The sequence below is a fragment of the Chionomys nivalis genome, chromosome 1 (assembly GCF_950005125.1).
Source record: "Chionomys nivalis chromosome 1, mChiNiv1.1, whole genome shotgun sequence".
Taxonomy (NCBI): Eukaryota; Metazoa; Chordata; class Mammalia; order Rodentia; family Cricetidae; genus Chionomys; species Chionomys nivalis.
In genome coordinates this window covers 66,786,692-66,803,617 of record NC_080086.1, presented here as the reverse complement: position 1 = coordinate 66,803,617, position 16,926 = coordinate 66,786,692, and the positions used below count along the sequence as shown (strand labels likewise).

The following is a 16,926-nucleotide window of genomic DNA, read 5'->3' as shown; positions in this document are numbered from 1 at the left end:
GGACTGGCTTGGATTGAAGTCAGAGTCCATAACTTCTCTCTTTTTTTTCTGTCTCAGGTGTTGCTTCAAGATCCCTGTCTGGATCTGGGGATAATGACTGGGACCTTGATCTTTAAAGACCTAAAGGCTAAGAAACCAGATATCATGCTCATGCATTAATCTCAGTACTGGGGAGCTGAGGCTGGAGGATCCTAATTTAGAAACCAGCCTAAGCTATATAGTAAGACCCTGTCACAAAAGGCAATAAAAATCCCTTCCCAATAAAACAAGATTATTGCCATCAAGTCATGTGGTGAGTTAATTCTGTATATTTGGACGAGAAGCTTTACTACTCTCACCCACATTGAACAGGATCTCACCATGTGCCGACCGTGCCTAGCTACACAGAGGATTTCCTTTATTCTTAGACAAGGTTTCTCTGCAACAGCCTTGACTGTCCTGGAATTCCCCTTGTACACCAGACTGGCCTTGAACTCACAGATCTACCTGCTTCAGCCTCCTGAGTTCTGGGATTAAAAGTGTGTACCACCATGCCCAGCAAAAACAGTTTTAATAAACTAAAAAAATGTTTAAAAAATAAAATATTTGAAAATATTAACTAAGAAGGGAATGGTTGTGCATGCTTGGAACAGTGTTCTGAAGATTGAAACTAAAGGACTGGTCAGAGTTCAAGGCCAGTATGAACTACATAAAAAAAGGTCTCTAAAAAATAAGTTGTATCACCTGGCTACGGCAGTGCACGCCTTTAATTCCACTCAGGAGGCAGAGGCAGGCGGATCTTAGTTTGAGGCCAGTTTAGTCTATAGATTAAGTTCCAGGACAGCAAGCTACATAGAGAAACCCTGTCTCAAATAACCAATTAAAATAATAATAGTAGTAATAATAATAATAACAACCTGTATTACTTTCAAAAGAAAAAAGAAACTGAGCTTGATAGTGCACACCTATAATCTCAGGAGGCAGAGACAGGAGGATTATTACAAATTCAAGACCAGCCTGGGCTATATTGTGAGTTTCCAGTCAACAAAGGCTACAGTGTAAAAATCTGCCTCAATAAATAAATAAATAAATAAATAAATAAATAAATAAATAAGAGAAAGAGAAGGAAAGAGAGAACACAGCAAGAAATTGTAAAAGAAACAATACAAGAAAGTTTTCTTAAACTGAAAGCTACCAGCCCAATGCAAAAGGCCTCAAAGTATGCAGCACATTGAACAAAGACAGCACCACATCCAAAGATAACGCTTGGAGACTTCCTAACAAGAAGCAAATAAAGGAAACCCTAAAGGTCTCCAAAGGGGAAGCTGGCTCGCGATTCCAGAATGAGAGCAGGATCTTGCCCTCATTCTCAATGCCACACACAGGGCAATGCATGTCAAGACCAGTCGCTCAGGTGAAGGCACAAGAAAGACAGGTCAAGGTGGTTAACATTGCTGCCACAGGCTCAGAGCCCTTGTCCACACCTGCAATGGACATACATACATGCCTCAGAATATGTCAGCCGCTTCACACTGGAGTCACCCTTCCGCATAACACAATTTGGGGCTTCTGGATGCAGTGCCTGCAGAGGCCAAAAGGGGAAGTCAAAGCCCCAGGGACTGGAGTTATATATGTTTGTGAGCCACGATTTGAGTGCTGGGAATCGAACCAGTGCTGTTAACCACTAAGCCATCTCACCAGCCCTTAAATATTTTATTTTTAATGTGTGTGCATTTGTGCGTGCATGTGTATGTGTGTGTGGTGTATGTACAGTATCTGTACATGTACAGAGACAAGATGAAGACACCAAATGTCCTACTTTATCGCTCTCTGCCATTATTCCTTTAGACAGGGTCTCTCTCTGAACCTGGAGCAAGGCTGGTGTCCAACAAGCCCCAGGAGTACCCATCTCTACCTCCGACAGAGCTGGCTCACATCCACATCTGTCTTTTTATGTGAGTTCTGGAATTTAAACCCAGGTCCTCATGCTTGTCCAGTAAGCACTCTTACATGGTGAGCCATCTTTCCAGCCCCTTGGGAATTTAAAATTAAAAGTCCCATTAGAGGGCAATGAAGTGGCTCGGCAGGTAAAGGCAGTTACTGCCTGACCTGACCACCTGAGTTTAATCCCCAGGCCCCACACCTTAGGACAAAACCAACTCCCAAAAGTTGCTCTCTGAGCTGGGCGGTGGTGGCACACGCCTTTAATCCCAGCACTCGGGAGGCAGAGGCAGGTGGATCTCTGTGAGTTCGAGGCCAGCCTGGTCTACAAGAGCTAGTTCCAGGTCAGGCTCTAAAACTACAGCGAAACCCTGTCTCAAAAAACAACAACAACAACAACAACAACAACAAAAAGTTGTTCTCTGACCTCACATTTGCACCGTGGCACATAAACACATATTCTCTGTCTCCCTCCACCACCTCAAACACTCACTAAATTAAAATGTAACTTATTTTTTGAAAGACCTGAACCCATCTGAAAGGCCAGTAACGGAAAAACCATATGTAAATGTACAGCATGACATGTGACGGGTTCCATGTGGTGACTAAGCATGTGGTTCTCTCCTTCCTAATAGGACGCTTCATAAACCTGCACGCTGTCCTCGTGGAGGAGTCACGATGCTCTCTGTAGCTGGAGTTTTAGCATCTGCGCTGCCGAGCTGGGCGCTTCCCACCCAGCTCCACAGAATGAGTCTTCAAAGAGGAAAAACAGAGGGGCTGGAGAAATGGCTCCCTGTTTAAGAGCTCTGCCTGCTCTTGCAGAAGACACAGGTTTGGTTCCCAGCACCCACGTGATGACTCACAACTACCTAACTCCAGTTCCAGGAGATCTGATGCCCTCTTCTGGTCCTGGAGACACATGCACATGTGTGGTACACAGTCATACATGCAGCCAAAACTCCCATACCTATAAAATAAAATGTTTAAAATGTTAATTTAAAAAAGAAATTTTCTCTAAAACAATTTTATATACATATCATTTTTCTATTAAAAATGAAAACAAATTTGCACACTAATGAGATGAAGATGTTTATTTTTGCATAAAGAACTAAATCTCAGTGGGGCACAGCATGCACAGCTGTGATTCCAACACTCAGGAGGCAAAGGCAGGAGGATTGCTGCAAGTTCCAGCCCAGCCTGGTCTACAGAGTGAGTTCTAGATCATCCTGGTCTACATAATGAATTTCAGGCCAGCCAAAGCTATATAGTGAAACTTTCTCCAAAGGCCAAAACCTAATAATACCAACAATAAGTCTTGGCTGGGTGTCTGGTATTGCAGAATGTAGAACATCTTCAACAGTTGTCAGAGCTGACAGATATTTTGATTTCATAAGCAATGCTGAGATCACCACAGAAATACATACTGCAAAATGGCAAAAGTATTTTTTTTAGGGCCATTTCAAAAATTCCTAGAAAGTGTTCAAATTCCACCAAAATTTATTTATTTTTTTCAAGACAGGCTTTCTCTGTAGCTTTGGAACCTGTCCTAGAACTGACTCTGCAGAACAGGCTGGCTTCGAACTCAGAAATTCTCTTGCCTCTGCCTCCCAGGTGCTAGGATTAAAGGTGTGCACCACCACCGCCTGGCCACCAAAATTCATTTAATGATTTTTCAATTTTTTTTTGTTTTGTTTTTTCGAGACAGGGTTTCTCTGTATCTTTGGAGCTTATCCTGGAACTAGCTCTTGTAGATCAGGCTGGCCTCAAACTCACAGGTCCTCCTGCTTCTGCCTCCCGAGTGCTGGGATTAAAGGCGTGAGCCACCACCACCCGGCTCTGATTTTTAATTTTTAAGCATTTGTTAATGCATAGATTATATGTTGAACATATTCTTTCTAATAATTTTAATCTTTGTTTTTAAATGAAACTCAAGTCAACTCTAAAAGGAATTTTATTTGTGTACATATATGTAGAAATGTGTTTTGTGTGTTGTGTGTGTGTGTGTGTGTGTGTGTGTGTGTAGAGGCCAGAGGACAACATTGAGTGCCATTAAGCCCTCCTCCTTCATTTTTTTAAAAATATTTATTTATTATGTATACAATATTCTGTCTGTGTGTATGCCTGCAGGCCAGAAGAAGGCACCAAACCCCATTACAGATGGTTGTGAGCCACCATGTGGTTGCTGGGAATTGAACTTGGGACCTTTGGAAGAGCAGACAATGCTCTTAACCTCTGAGCCATCTCTCCAGCCCCCTCCTCCTTATTTTTGACAGTCTCTGGCTGACCTTAATGGTAGGCCAAGCTGGTTGGCCAGTGAGCTCGAGGATCTGCCTGTCTCCACCTCCCTGGTGCAAGATTTACAAGACATCCACTCAACTGGCTGCTTTTCACATGGCTGCTGAGGCTCAACTCAGTCCTCGTGTTTGTGTGGAGAGCAGTTTACTAACTGTGCCATCCTCCCAGGCCTCAGTCAGACATTCTCAGATGTCCCAGAGACGCTCTGTGACACTCACATGCAGAGAAATGGAGGCAGGGAAATACGAAGTCTTTGTGCTTATGATTAGGATTCTCTAAAAATGGAACACTTTGTGTATGCAGTAACAACATGGAGATTCATAGCATATAATAGTCTCAAATCTCAGCTGAGGTATTTTGGGCAGCATTGGCTGGTGTGTCACTGGTGTGATGGGTGTGAACAGTGCAGAGTGTGCTTGTTGGGTTTCAGACCTGAGGCTGCAGCAAAGGTGCCTGAGGCAATAACACCTTGGATTCATCACAGGTTTGATTTATCCATTCGTGGACCTTTCTTGTCAAATTTTTCATAACTCCACATTCAGTTCCCTCTGTGGGGGTCACAACCCCCAGCTTAAGACCAGTTAAAGGATATGTTCCAACCTCTTTATAAAGATACCTTTTCCTCTTTGTAATTGCTAAATAAGAAATCTGCAGTTGTGTGTGTGTGTGTGTGTGTGTGTGTAAATGCATAGAATGTAGTGGGATGGGTATGTGTGTACATGTAGTTGTGTGTGTGTATGTATAGGTCAGAGGTCAATTTCTGGTGTCTTTATTGCTCCCACCTTACTTTGTACAGGGTCTCTTTGAACCTGGAGCCCTCAGACTATCCACAGCGACTGACCACTGAGCTCATGGACCCTCTCCTCAGCACTGGGGTTACAGACACATGACACCACATCCAGCTCTTTATGTGGGTGCTGGGGACCCAAACTCAGGTCCTCATGTTTGTATGCTAGACACCTTACCAACTAACTGACCATGTCTTCAGCCCCAGCAGCAGATGCTTAGAGAAAATTAATGTCCTATTTCTGAGAACCCCTACTTTCCAGTGTTAGTGTCCCCAGTGAACTTGATCTAAATCCACTGTTTAAACAAGTTCACCAGGTTGCTCCATAGCTTTATTAGATCCAGAAGGACCTGGGACACTAGGGAAGCACACTCTGAGCACTTCTGTGAGCGTTCTGCTTCCAGAAGATTCCCAAAGCCAGGGAACGCTGTCCCGAGTGTTGCTGGTGATGCTAGTCATGCTGTCGTCCCAGAGGAGATGCCACTAGTCAGGGTGGGCAGCCTCACCAAGGAGTTAGAATCAAGGGAGGCACGGACCATGAACCGAGGCCTCTGACACCATGCTATAAAATAACCCTTTCCTCTTTTTTTTTTTTTTTTTTTTTTTTTTTTTGGTTTTTCGAGACAGGGTTTCTCTGTGGTTTTGGAGCCTGTCCTGGAACTAGCTCTTGTAGATCAGGCTGGTCTCGAACTCACAGAGATCCGCCTGCCTCTGCCTCCCAAGTGCTGGGATTAAAGGCGTGCACCACCACTGCCCGGCAACCCTTTCCTCTTGAAGCTCTTGGGCAAAATAGCATCAAAGCTACTGCCATGGAACCCACTAATCCCATGTTCGTGAGCGTGTGCATGTGAGTGCAGTGCCTGTGGAGGCAGAAGACAGCATCCTTTGGACTTTGAGGAACAGGCCTTTATAAACCACTTATTGTCGATGCACTGCGAAGACAGTGTATGCTCTTTAACATCTGAACTATCCGGCTAGCCCCATTGAGTTACCTTTTTAAAGAGCAGTTTTAGTTTTAGATTTAGAGAAGTGAATTAAAAGTTTGAATATTGTCTGTCTCCCTATTCCATTCCCCAAACCACAAATTCTTTTGTTGCTAACATCTGGCCAGTGTAGTGCATTTGTTAAGGCTGAGGCACCAATATCAAAGCATCAGAGATTTTTATTGCATAGTTTTTGAGACGGGGCCTCACTTTGTAATCTCAAACTAGCCTAGAATCTCTGTGTAGCACAGGCTGCCTTTGAATGTGTGGCAGTCCCCCTGCTTCTGTGTCTCTGGCTGATTGTACATCATGGCTTATTGCACATTCTTTGGGTTCTGACAAACAAAACGACACCATTTCCCATGATGGTGTCATTTGGGTAGTCTCACCCTTATACAAATTCCCCATTCTTCATAAAAATTCTTTCTGTTCATTCCTGTTTTCTCTCCGTCAGTTCCCTGCCAACCACTGATCTCTTTGTTTTATTTTGACCTCCAACTTTCAGTGATCCTCCTGCCTCAGCATCCAGAGTGGTAGGTTTCAGATGTGCACTGCCTGTCATGATCCACTTTGATCTTTTTGTTGTCTTGATATTTTGTTGTTTCTTGAATATCTGTCATACCATGGAATCTGTGAAGCCTTATCAAGTTAGCTTCTTTCTCTTATGTGTTTACAAATCTTCCTGTGTCTTTTCATGGTTCTGTAGCTCATTTTTGTTTATTGTTACATAAAATTCCACTGTCTGTCTGGGTAGTGGTGGTGCACACCTTTAATCCCCACTCTCCAGAGGCAGAGGCAGGCGGATCTCTGTGATCTGAAGCCAGCCTGGTCTGCAGAGTTTCAGGAAGGTCAGGACTGAAGCTCCACTGTCTGTAGCAGTGTTTATGCACGTACCTATTGAAGGGCATCTTGGCATTTCCAGGTTTGGTGTTGTCAACTTCTGTGAGAGAGTTTTCAATTGACATGAGTTTGCTCTCCAATAGGTAAAAGTCAAGAAGTGCAGTCCTTGCATGGACAGAGAAGTACAGAGTTAAATGGGTGTGGTGGTGCACACCTGTGATCCCAGCACTTGAGTGGTGGAGTCCACAGTAAACCCTCAGCTAGATAGTGAGTTCAAGGCAACCTGGGGGCTCTAAAACAAAAACAAAGCAGAACACCTGAGCCATTATTGCCAAGTAGGGATTGTCCCTGTGACTCTGTGGGAAGAGAGTAGCTGAGGAACACGGTCTTGCGAGTGATGAGAACCTGGCTCCGTGTATCCCTTTTCTTGCCTGTCTGCTGTGACTCCAAGCCTCACCCCCATCTGTAGAACAGGGTGATGACTCCCTTGGGAGTAGCTGCCAGGGTGAGAGTAGGGGAAGAGAAGTGGATGAAGGCACTCCTTCCCCCCGACTCTCTTGCCTCAGGTCTCAGTCATGTCTGTCTGCTCCTCTGCTTCCCAGAAATATTCTTGGCCGGACTTGGGGTGAGTCAGTGCATGAGTGAGGAGTGTGTGTACATACTCCTCCCCATGTCTTGGGCCTCGGTGTCTGTTTTGGTGGCTCAGAGTAGACCTTCTGCTGGGACTGGCCAGAGGAGTTAATGTGAATCATGGATAGGACTCTTTATACCAGGGGCCGAATACAGGGCAGTTCCCAACAGGCCCAGCCTCACCCTTTGGACTTCAGAGTTACGGGTAGGGGATGATGAGGTCCTGTGGGGCCTATGAGCTCCAGGAAAGCACTGGGCAGGAGGGACTGTGGCCTGGTCACTGCTGCCCTTCCTGCTCAGTGGCCCCTGAGGAGCTTTCCTAATTCAGGATGTGGTTTTCTCCATCATAGACAAATTAGGGAGTTTCTTGGGTATACTTCTAGTTCCCAAACCCAAGCTCGTGTGCCAGGACAGGAGCTGGTGGGAGTGGAATGGGTCAATAGTTGGTCTCAGAAGTAAGGAGGGGTTCAGAGGTGCCTGTGACCAGAGCTCTGCCCTGCTTCTTCTCTTAGGTGGTACAAGCTCTACTCTAAGCCAGGGAAGAAGGAGAAGGAGCGCGGTGAGATCCAGGTGACCATCCAGTTCACACGAAACAACTTGAGTGCCAGCATGTTTGACCTGTCTATGAAGGACAAGCCACGGTCCCCCTTCAGCAAGCTCAAGGACAAGGTGAAGGGCAAAAAGAAGTATGAACTAGAATCTGCCTCAGCTATTCTCCCAAGCAGCGCCCTGGAAGATCCTGATCTGGGCAGCCTGGGCAAGATGGGCAAAGCCAAAGGCTTCTTCCTCCGCAACAAGCTACGCAAGTCCTCGCTCACCCAGTCCAATACCTCGCTGGGCTCGGACAGCACCCTGTCCTCTACTAGCGGCAGCCTGGCCTACCAGGGCCCTGGAGCTGAGCTCCTCACCCGCTCGCCAAGTCACAGCAGCTGGCTGTCCACTGAAGGGGGTGAGCATGGGGAGAGGGTGGGCTCTTCCCAGGTGGTGAGGAAGGCCTTGGGCAGAGACACGGGACTCTTCTTTCCAAGTGCTGACATGGTTCTTATTTCTTTTCTAGGCAGGGATTCTACACAGTCCCCCAAGCTGCTCACCCACAAGAGGACATACAGCGATGAGGCCAGCCAGCTACGTGCAGCTCCTCACCGGGCTCTTCTTGAGCTCCAAGGCCACCTTGATGGTGCCTCCCGCTCTTCCCTTTGTGTCAATGGGAGCCATGTGTACAATGAGGAGCCCCAACTCCCCTTACGCCACCGTAGCTCCATCTCGGGCCCCTCTCCAACCTCAACCTCCTTACACAGTGCCCCACCTCGGCCCTCTGAGGAAGGGCCTCGGGCCTCACATGACTCGTGGGGCAGAGGCAGCCATGGCACCAGTAGCTCAGAGGCTGTGCCTGGACAGGAGGCGCTGGGCACTCAGGCTAGAGTGTTGGCCCTGGGGGCTGGTTGCTCTGGAGAAGAAGAGGGGGCCCGGCCTTCAGAGGGAAAGCCAGTCCAGGTCGCCACACCCATGGTGGCCTCATCTGAGGCTGTGGCAGAGAAGGAGCGGAAGCCCCGCATGGGCCTCTTCCATCATCACCATCACCACCAGGGGCTGAGCCGGAGTGAGCTGGGGCGCCGCGGCTCAGTTGGAGAGAAAGGGAGCCCTTCTCTGGGAGCCTCCCCGCACCACTCATCCACAGGGGAGGAAAAGGCCAAGAGTAGCTGGTTTGGCCTGAGAGAATCCAAGGAATCAACTCAGAAGCCCAGGTACATATTTAATAAGGCTACTTCTTGCTCTGTGTGGAGGAGGTTGGGTGTTTTCCCGGGGGGAGGGGGGGGCGAGGCTGGGAGGAGCAGGGAGCAGACTGGCTGAGCTCTAGCTTTGCATGGTCAAGTGAGGTGTCCTGTCTTCCTGAGCCAAGGCTCATATCGTGCCCACCAACACAGGTGAGTTTCAAGGACATAGTGCCATGAGGGTCCCATGGATCAAGGTGGGCCCAGGCCCCATGCTTGAGTTGTTAGTACACAGGAAGGGAGGGGCATTCGTGTGCTTCTTGGTTTCCTGACCCCCATCTCTTGCTTCCTCACCTCAAGGTAAGGAAGCCTTGAGACTGGAGACTGTGCCTTCAGACACCTTACCCTGCCTGAATGTAGATGATTTCCACCTGTCTCTGGGGTCTTGATCCCTTGAGGGACAGGAATTAAATAGTTGTGGCTGCATCCTTCCTCTTCAGCAGGCTTCCTAGCCTGGAAAGAGATCATAGCAACTCCTTTGAAATAAACCCCCACCAAGGCCTAGTGTTCTTTGACCCTCTTGGGAGTGCTGGCGACTCTACTCTGTTGGGAATATGCCCAGCCCTCTCTTTCCCTTGGTCCTGGTCAGAGCCTCTGGACTCCACTCTGTGTTATTCTGAGATAGGGCAACTGCTGTGTTGTTTGGCAGGGACCTAAGGAGGGTCTTCACGGCAGGTCAGCAGTCTGTCTCGTTGCCCTGCATTGGTGGCAGGCCTACCTAGTGTTTTGAGCCCAGTTGTTTCTCTCCTCAGCAAGTCTACCTCTCCCACTCAGTGGGTCTAGAGAAAGAAGACTGGACCCAGTTTTGACGATGCTGCATCTGTTTCCCATAGAGGGGAGGCTGGACCTTGCAGCTCTAGCTTCATTTCTATTTTCCTCCCATCTCTATTTTCCTTACACTTCTCTGACTCCTAACAGCCCCTCAGACTCCAGAAAACTCAAGTCTTTGGTTGACAGAAGGTAGAGGGGATTTCTGTAGGGGTCTTGTTACAGACCAGGCTGTCTAAGCACCCTGCCTGCCTTGGGCCATTTGTAGGTGGCAGCTTCACGCAGGCAATGGGCCTGGCATCCAGGTAGGCCTGTAGCTGGAGGGAAAGCTGGCCCAGGAGGAGCAGTTGTTGGTTGGAATGCTTGCTTAGAGTTCTAGGGAGAAAGTTGAGCGACAGGACAGCTCAGGGCAGCACCTGCAGGTTAGAACCAGAATTGCCGTTCAGCTGGAGCATCTCTACTGGAACCTGGAGAGCCAGCCCACAGGCCTTGGGACTTGAAACCCTTGTACCCAGGGGCTACCGTCACAAATTCTGAGAGTTTGAGTAAGGGCAGCAGCGCCCTCTAGTGACTCTGTGTGGCACTTGTGCTCCGTGGAAAGGCTTGAGGCAGTGTAGAATTCAGTGGTTATAAGATGATCCTCCTGGTCCTCCTGACAAGGTGTGCCTCTGGTGACATGTGGCTGTTGATCCCTACTGATGTGAGGCTGAGAGGTGTCAGAATGGGACTGAGCCTCACCTGGGTCACAGGACCTGCTGAGCCATTGGTGTTGGTCTGTGGCATAGTTCTGTGCTGCAGTTGAGATAGGCCACGCGTGTTAGGTCCTCTTGTGCCAGAGTGCCTTCTTTTTGTTGCTTTCTCTCACAACAACCTTTGAACACAGGAAGGGATCAAATACTAATGCAAAAATATACTTAACTTGGGGGCAAACCTGGTGCAACAGAGAGCCAGGGATGTTAGTAAATGGCACTTAGCAATTCGATGTCTGCCCAGTCTCTTCCAAGGTATGGTAGACAGACGCCTGGTGGTCGCAGAAAGAATGGGTCATCTGAGGTGCCCTCTGGCTGGTGTTAGCATATTTCCTGTCCCGTCTGTGGCTGTTTTGTGGCTGTTTTCCTGAAATAATTACTCTCTAAGCAGCGATCTGGTTGGAAGATGATGTTAAGATCTCTGCTTAAGCTTGGAAGGCCCCTCTGTGTCTGCTCATTTGTCCTGATGATAAGAGGATACGCACTCCTCCTGGACGTGTTTCCTGGAAGATAGGAGCTGCCAAAGCTCAGGAGGGATGGTTGGCCAGGGGATACATTGTCTATAGGTTCTGTCTCAAAGGCTGGCTTTAACCTTTGAGGACTGCTGGGCAGCCTTCACAGAAACACTTGCTACCTCTGTGACTAGTGTATGGAACACAGAGCTCACCACATCCCAAGGAAGCCCCAGTGAGTACAGAAAACTGCTTTCTCCAGAGATGGCCCCAGGGTGTGACATTCGAGGAGGAGAAGGGCAGCTGGGAATGGTGGCACGTGCCTGTAATTCCATCACTTAAGAGGCCCTGACAGGAGGATTACTTGAGTTTGAGGCTAACCTGAGGTCCATAGAGAGACACTACCTCCAAAAACTTTAAAGGGGGGTAGGTGGGGAGAAGTATTGCATTGAATTGGTGATTGACATCAAGTGGCAGGTTAACCAGTCATCCTTAGGTTCCTGCAGGCCCTGAAGCTTATTTCCATGGGCTGAAGGGACAGAGCTGCTTGGTTTTCTTTCTCCTTCTCTTCCCAATATTTGGCCCCGAGGGAGACAAATCAGCATATGTTGTACCCTGCTTGGGAGGGAGAGGCTGTGCCAGGCTGGCTGGGTAGGCTCCAGAGTACAGGGGTGTTCTCAGGGCACAGCCTGCATAGAAGACCACAAAGGAATATGCTTCTCCTGCCCTATGCCATGTACACTGGTAGGGCAGGAGCAATGCCCTTCAGAACGTGTACTCGGTTGCTGTAGGGATGGCTAAGCTGTTAAAGGCTAGGCTCACAACTAAAAGAATGTATGTTTGGTGTGGAGCAGGGAACGTGAAGATGGAGGGGCTCTGAGGTCAAGAACAGGCAGGGTGTTAGCAAGCCCTGTTGGCTCTGGGAAACCTGCTGGGCCTGCCGCCTAGAACCCTGGCCTCAAGGGAGAGCACTTTGCTTATTCCATACCAACCAGTTTGTGTGCATCTCTGGGGAGCCATTGTGCAGAGGAGATTGCTGACAGAGCCCAGGGCTCCTAGTGGTGCTTCCCTGGTGCCTTCTCCCTGAAGTTTGACTGGCAGCAGATTGCTGGGAGCCTGAGGGTGAGTGTGTATGTGGGTTTGTCAGACAGGGTTGGGCTTGCTGCTGTGCAGTGCTGATGGGGTCACTAGGGCTGCCATCATGAGAGGCCTGGAGAGAGGTTGTGTCATTCAGAGTTTAGAGTGCTCCAGCCTTGTTACTGGGATGCAGCTCGGGTGCTATGGATGTTCTAAGCCTGGCTGTGACCCAAGTGGTCATTGGCGTGTTGCTGCTCATTCCCCTAACTTCCAGGAGTAGACATGCCTGTGCCTTTGCCTGGAACCTGCCTGAAATGAGGGAGAGGAGACATCTGTGGGAGTTGGGACCCCTTTCAGTGCCTTCAGAACAGTGCTGGGAACTGGAGGTGGGACGTGGGAACTCTGCCTCCCTTCCCTCTCCATCTCTGTCTAGAGGTGGGGATCAGACTGAGAATCCACCCTCCAGCATAGTTGTAGCCATTCTAGGGGAGAAATAAGGTCACAGGAATCTTTGAATGCTGGATTTTTAAAAATCACTTTTTGTTGTTTTAAGACAGGGTCTCACCCTGTAGCTCTGGCTGCCCTGGAGCTTGTTATGTAGACCAGCTGGCCTCAGTTCAGAAAAATTCTCTTGTCTTCTCGTGCCTCTGCCTCTCAACTGCTGTTTAAAGGTGTGTGCCACCACACCTAGCCTTTATCTTTTATTTCTTTTTAAAGGCAGGGACTCGGTCCCTCACAGATTGTCTTTGAACTTGCTGTGTATCTTGAGGATGACCTTGGTCTTCTTCCCCAGTGCAAGGGTCACAGGCTTGTGCTTCCACACCTGGTTAATGCAGTGCTGGGAATGGAGACCAGAGCTTCATGCATGTTGTGCAAGCATGCTGCCAACTGACTTATAGCCCCAGCCTCCTTTAAAATATTTTGGTTTATTAAGATAGGGTGTCATGTAATCCAGGCTGGCTCTGTAGGTGAGGATGATACCACGCTTCCAATCCTTCTGCTTCCACATCCCCAGAGCTGGGGCGTGCACCACTGTGTTCAGGTTTGAAGTCTAAATCCTTAGGAGAATCTCACTGTGTCCTGTTGAGTAGGCTGAACTCCCCCTGCATGCTTGACTTTGGAGCCTCCTCTGCTCCTGGTGGACCTGGACTTTTTCCTGTTGCCTATCAGGCCCTGTGTACAACCTGTCTCATTCCTGGGAAGAATGTGGCAAACTTCAGATAGCTCAGCCTCCTGCCCTCCTGTGACAACACCCCTTGTTTTCATGAGCAAAACTGCCTCAGCTCACCACCAGTACTTTCCATAGAGTTGCTGGTTGAGTGGGAAAGATGGATAGGAGGAGGTTCCCTGGTTGCTCTCATTTAGGTAGGAGGGCTGAATTCTCTTCATGTGTTCTAGGTTCTGTCTGTATCCTGGGGGAAGTGTGTACCCCGTTATCTCATTTCCCAAGGCTGCCCCACAAGAGGGGTAAAATGAGGGTACTGTTTCTTGGCAGTAGGTGTTCGCAGCAGATGCCATATGCTCTTTAGCTAGTTTTTCTGCCCCCCTCCCCATGAAACAAAAGGGGTGAGCTCTCTTGGACACCTTGTCATGCCCGATGACAGCCCTATCCTTACCCCTTCCTGCAAGAGTTTAGTGGAACATTGTCTATTTCTGTTTGCAATCCCAGGTACCCTGCTTGAGTCTCTTAGTTCTGTCTCTGTCCATGAGCTCTCCCAGCATCTTTCCCTTTGGTGCCTCATAATATTGGGGTCTTCCTTCATTTGGTCCCTGGGTCGTGTGACTGCATATAGTCCTTGTGATGGTGTGGTACCTGGCTTGGAGGTGGGAGTAGGGATGGTACTTGGCAGGGATATTTCCAGTCTCAGAATTAACCAGGAGGCTCATGGTTTTGTCTTCTCCACAGCCTGGACGTGTCTCCTCAGGTAGAATCTGACCCAGCTGCTCCTCCTCACCCCTGCTCCCCCCAGGCTCTGGCCCCCCTTACTCCTGCTCCCGCTGCTGCTCCCATGCTAAGCACTAACCTTTTTGCAGCCACCTCCCCTGCTGCTGCCACTGCCGCTGCTGCCACCATTGTCCCTGAAGCCACCCCATCTGGATTCTTGGGGGTCACCAACCCGTTCCTCACCTCCTTGCAGAGCAACCCCTTCTTCGAGGAGCTCAAAGCCGACATAGCACTAAATTCTCCTTCACCTGCTCCCTCTCTCCCCAGTGCCTCGAGGGCCAGCCTGGCCCCCCTGGCCTCCCCTGGGAAAACCCTGCCTGAGTGGGACGACACCTTCAACATCTTTGCTGCTGACAGGCTGCAGCCAGAGGCCAGGAGTGAGATTCTGGTCCTTGCAGAAATGGGGCTGGAGGAGGATGGGCTGCAAGACCCAGGCCCTGGGACCATGGCACTGAAAGCAGCAGAGCCCCAGAGAGACCCTGGGGGAGAAAGAGATGGAAGCAGGATATGGCTGGAGCCCAGGGTGCCTGTGGACTCGGGACTGGAGCAGCCAAGCACAAGTGTGTCTGACCCAGGACCCCTTGGGTCTTCAGGAACTCACCCATCTTCCAGAGCAGCCCAGTTGCACCTGCGAGCCTCAGCCTCAACGCCAGACCGGGAGCTTCCTGCCTCAGAAGTGGGAGCTGGGCAGAGTCCAGCAGATAGCGGGGCATCTCTATTCAGCTCCCCAGAAGTGCTCAGTGTGTGGGAGAGACTTCCTGGTTCAGATGACATTCCTGGGGGCCAGGATGAGGAGGCTCCGCAAGATGGAGGCCAGCTTTTGCAGGAGCTGAACACAGTGGAGGATTCTTGGCCTTGGGATGTGCTCACCATTTCTCCTACAGCTGAGACTGCGTCATCCATCATACAGGGAGAGTCGGATGAGGCGCCTCCTCTCCAGGTGCAGCCTGGATCACCAGCCGCTGTGCATCCCGTGGAGAGTGAGGGGCACCCTGCATTGCAGCTGGAGCCAGAACCAGAGCCTGACCAGGGATTAGATGAGGGGCCGTGGCCTGGCCCACCACCTCCCAAGCCACCACGCCTCTTCACACCCACAAATTCCCAGGTGGAGGAGGAGGAGGAAGAGGAGGACCACGAGGAGGAAGAGAATGCTACAGGGGGTTTGGATAGTGGGGGGCCAGGGATAGAAGAAGAAATCACCCCAAGTGCATTGGTTGTTGGTCCTCAAGAGTCCAAGGAGAAGGGGGCAAATCCAGAGTTGGAGGGATTGCACAGCCTGCCCTCTGGGACCCTGATGGGTGAGCCAGAGCTTGAAGAGCTGGTAGGAGATACTGGTGCTCCTGAATCCAGGGCCAGTCCCACTAGGCTCACCAGCTGCCTTGAAGGGCCCATCCTCAGATCCCATAGCTCAACCGGCTCTACTCTGCTGAGTCAGAAGGTCTGGGGGACTTCAGATACAGGTGAGAACCTTAAAACCCAGAGCCAGGAGCTAGCCAAAGAGGGGTTTGGGCCTCTCTCAGTCACCCCTCAGCAGGCTGATCTGTGGGCCTCAGAGGAGGAGGAGGATGCCTTGAATCCCTTCTTATGTCAGGAGAGCCAAGATCCCCCCAGTCTCCCATCCATATCACCACCAGGGTCAAGGGAATCCTCTATCCGCTCTGGTCCAGAAGAGTTGCCCACACCCCCAGAACCTGCCTTCCCACCTCCCCCTCTTCCACCCTGGGCTAGCCACCGCCATGGGGTGCCAGGCCCTCCATGCCCTCCCCTGCCTGTAGCCTGGCCCTTGACCTCTTCTTCCTCACCTCCCGAGGAGTCAGCTTCACCCCTTGGTCCCCATGAGCTCTCCCCCACTGGGGGCTCCCCTACACCATATGGGGAAGACCACGCTGCAGCCACCCCAGCCTCCCCGCTTGCGCTTCTGCCCTTGGAGACACGACCAGCTGAGGAGCTCCAGCCCAGTGGCAGGTGAGCATCCACTCAGAACCTTCCCAGGAGGAAGGTACCGGGGAGGGCAGGGTGGGGGGCATAGTGACACAGGAGTAGAAGTGTTTTCCAGTCCAGCTTTATCTTTGCCAAGGGCACATGGCAACAGTCTGCTCTGTGTGGAGGTAAGTGGTGATGGCTTTGAACCTGTGAGCTTCTATAGGACTAGTTCTGAAGCTGTTTATTAATAAATAGGACCTTGCACCATCTGGGTGACCCCACAAACTGGGGGTTTGGAAAATAGCATCTGACAAGGATAGTGGTTGAGGAATGAGGTTTGGGGGAGTCAGAATGCCCTGGCAGGAGATGGGGGTGAAAACTGTATGTGCTGCACAGAGATGCCATGGTTGGGGGTGGGGTTCCACAGGTGGGCAATACTTCTTTAGGCCTTGAGAATATTAGCAGGTAGCGGTGGGCCCACAGCACTTTCCTGTCCAGACATGGTGAGGAAGCAGAGGGCTGGCAGAGGGTCTAATCTGTAGGAAAGGCTCTCTGGCTGCAGCAGGTGCCTCACTGGCTTGTCTTGTCATTGGTTTTCTGGGCTGGGCTCCCATCCATTTAGGGCAGCTGATTGAACAGCTGTGCATATGTGGCTGTGGTCTCTATGACATTAGGCCTTGGGCAGAATGGAGAGGCAAGACTTCACCAGAGGGTAGTGGGGGTGATGAGCGCAGCGGTCACGAGCCTTGGGCTCAAGCCTCAGTGCGTGTGACTTGGCAAGGACA

General features: G+C 50.1%; 1 protein-coding gene across 3 annotated transcripts in view; it reads left to right on the top strand.

The window, feature by feature from the left end:
- The window catches only part of Rab11fip5 (RAB11 family interacting protein 5), a 40,579-nt gene that overhangs the window by 18,812 nt on the left and 4,841 nt on the right, over positions 1–16,926 (top strand). The window contains exons 2-4 of one of the 3 annotated variants that reach the window (XM_057774119.1): positions 7,968–8,404; positions 8,513–9,200; positions 14,486–16,183. In XM_057774119.1, the coding sequence (XP_057630102.1) occupies positions 7,968–8,404; positions 8,513–9,200; positions 14,486–16,183 (2,823 nt within the window). Of the gene's footprint in view, positions 1–7,967; positions 8,405–8,512; positions 9,201–14,179; positions 16,184–16,926 lie in introns of all 3 variants that reach the window. The other 2 variants (XM_057774112.1, XM_057774128.1) reach the window with 2 other exon arrangements.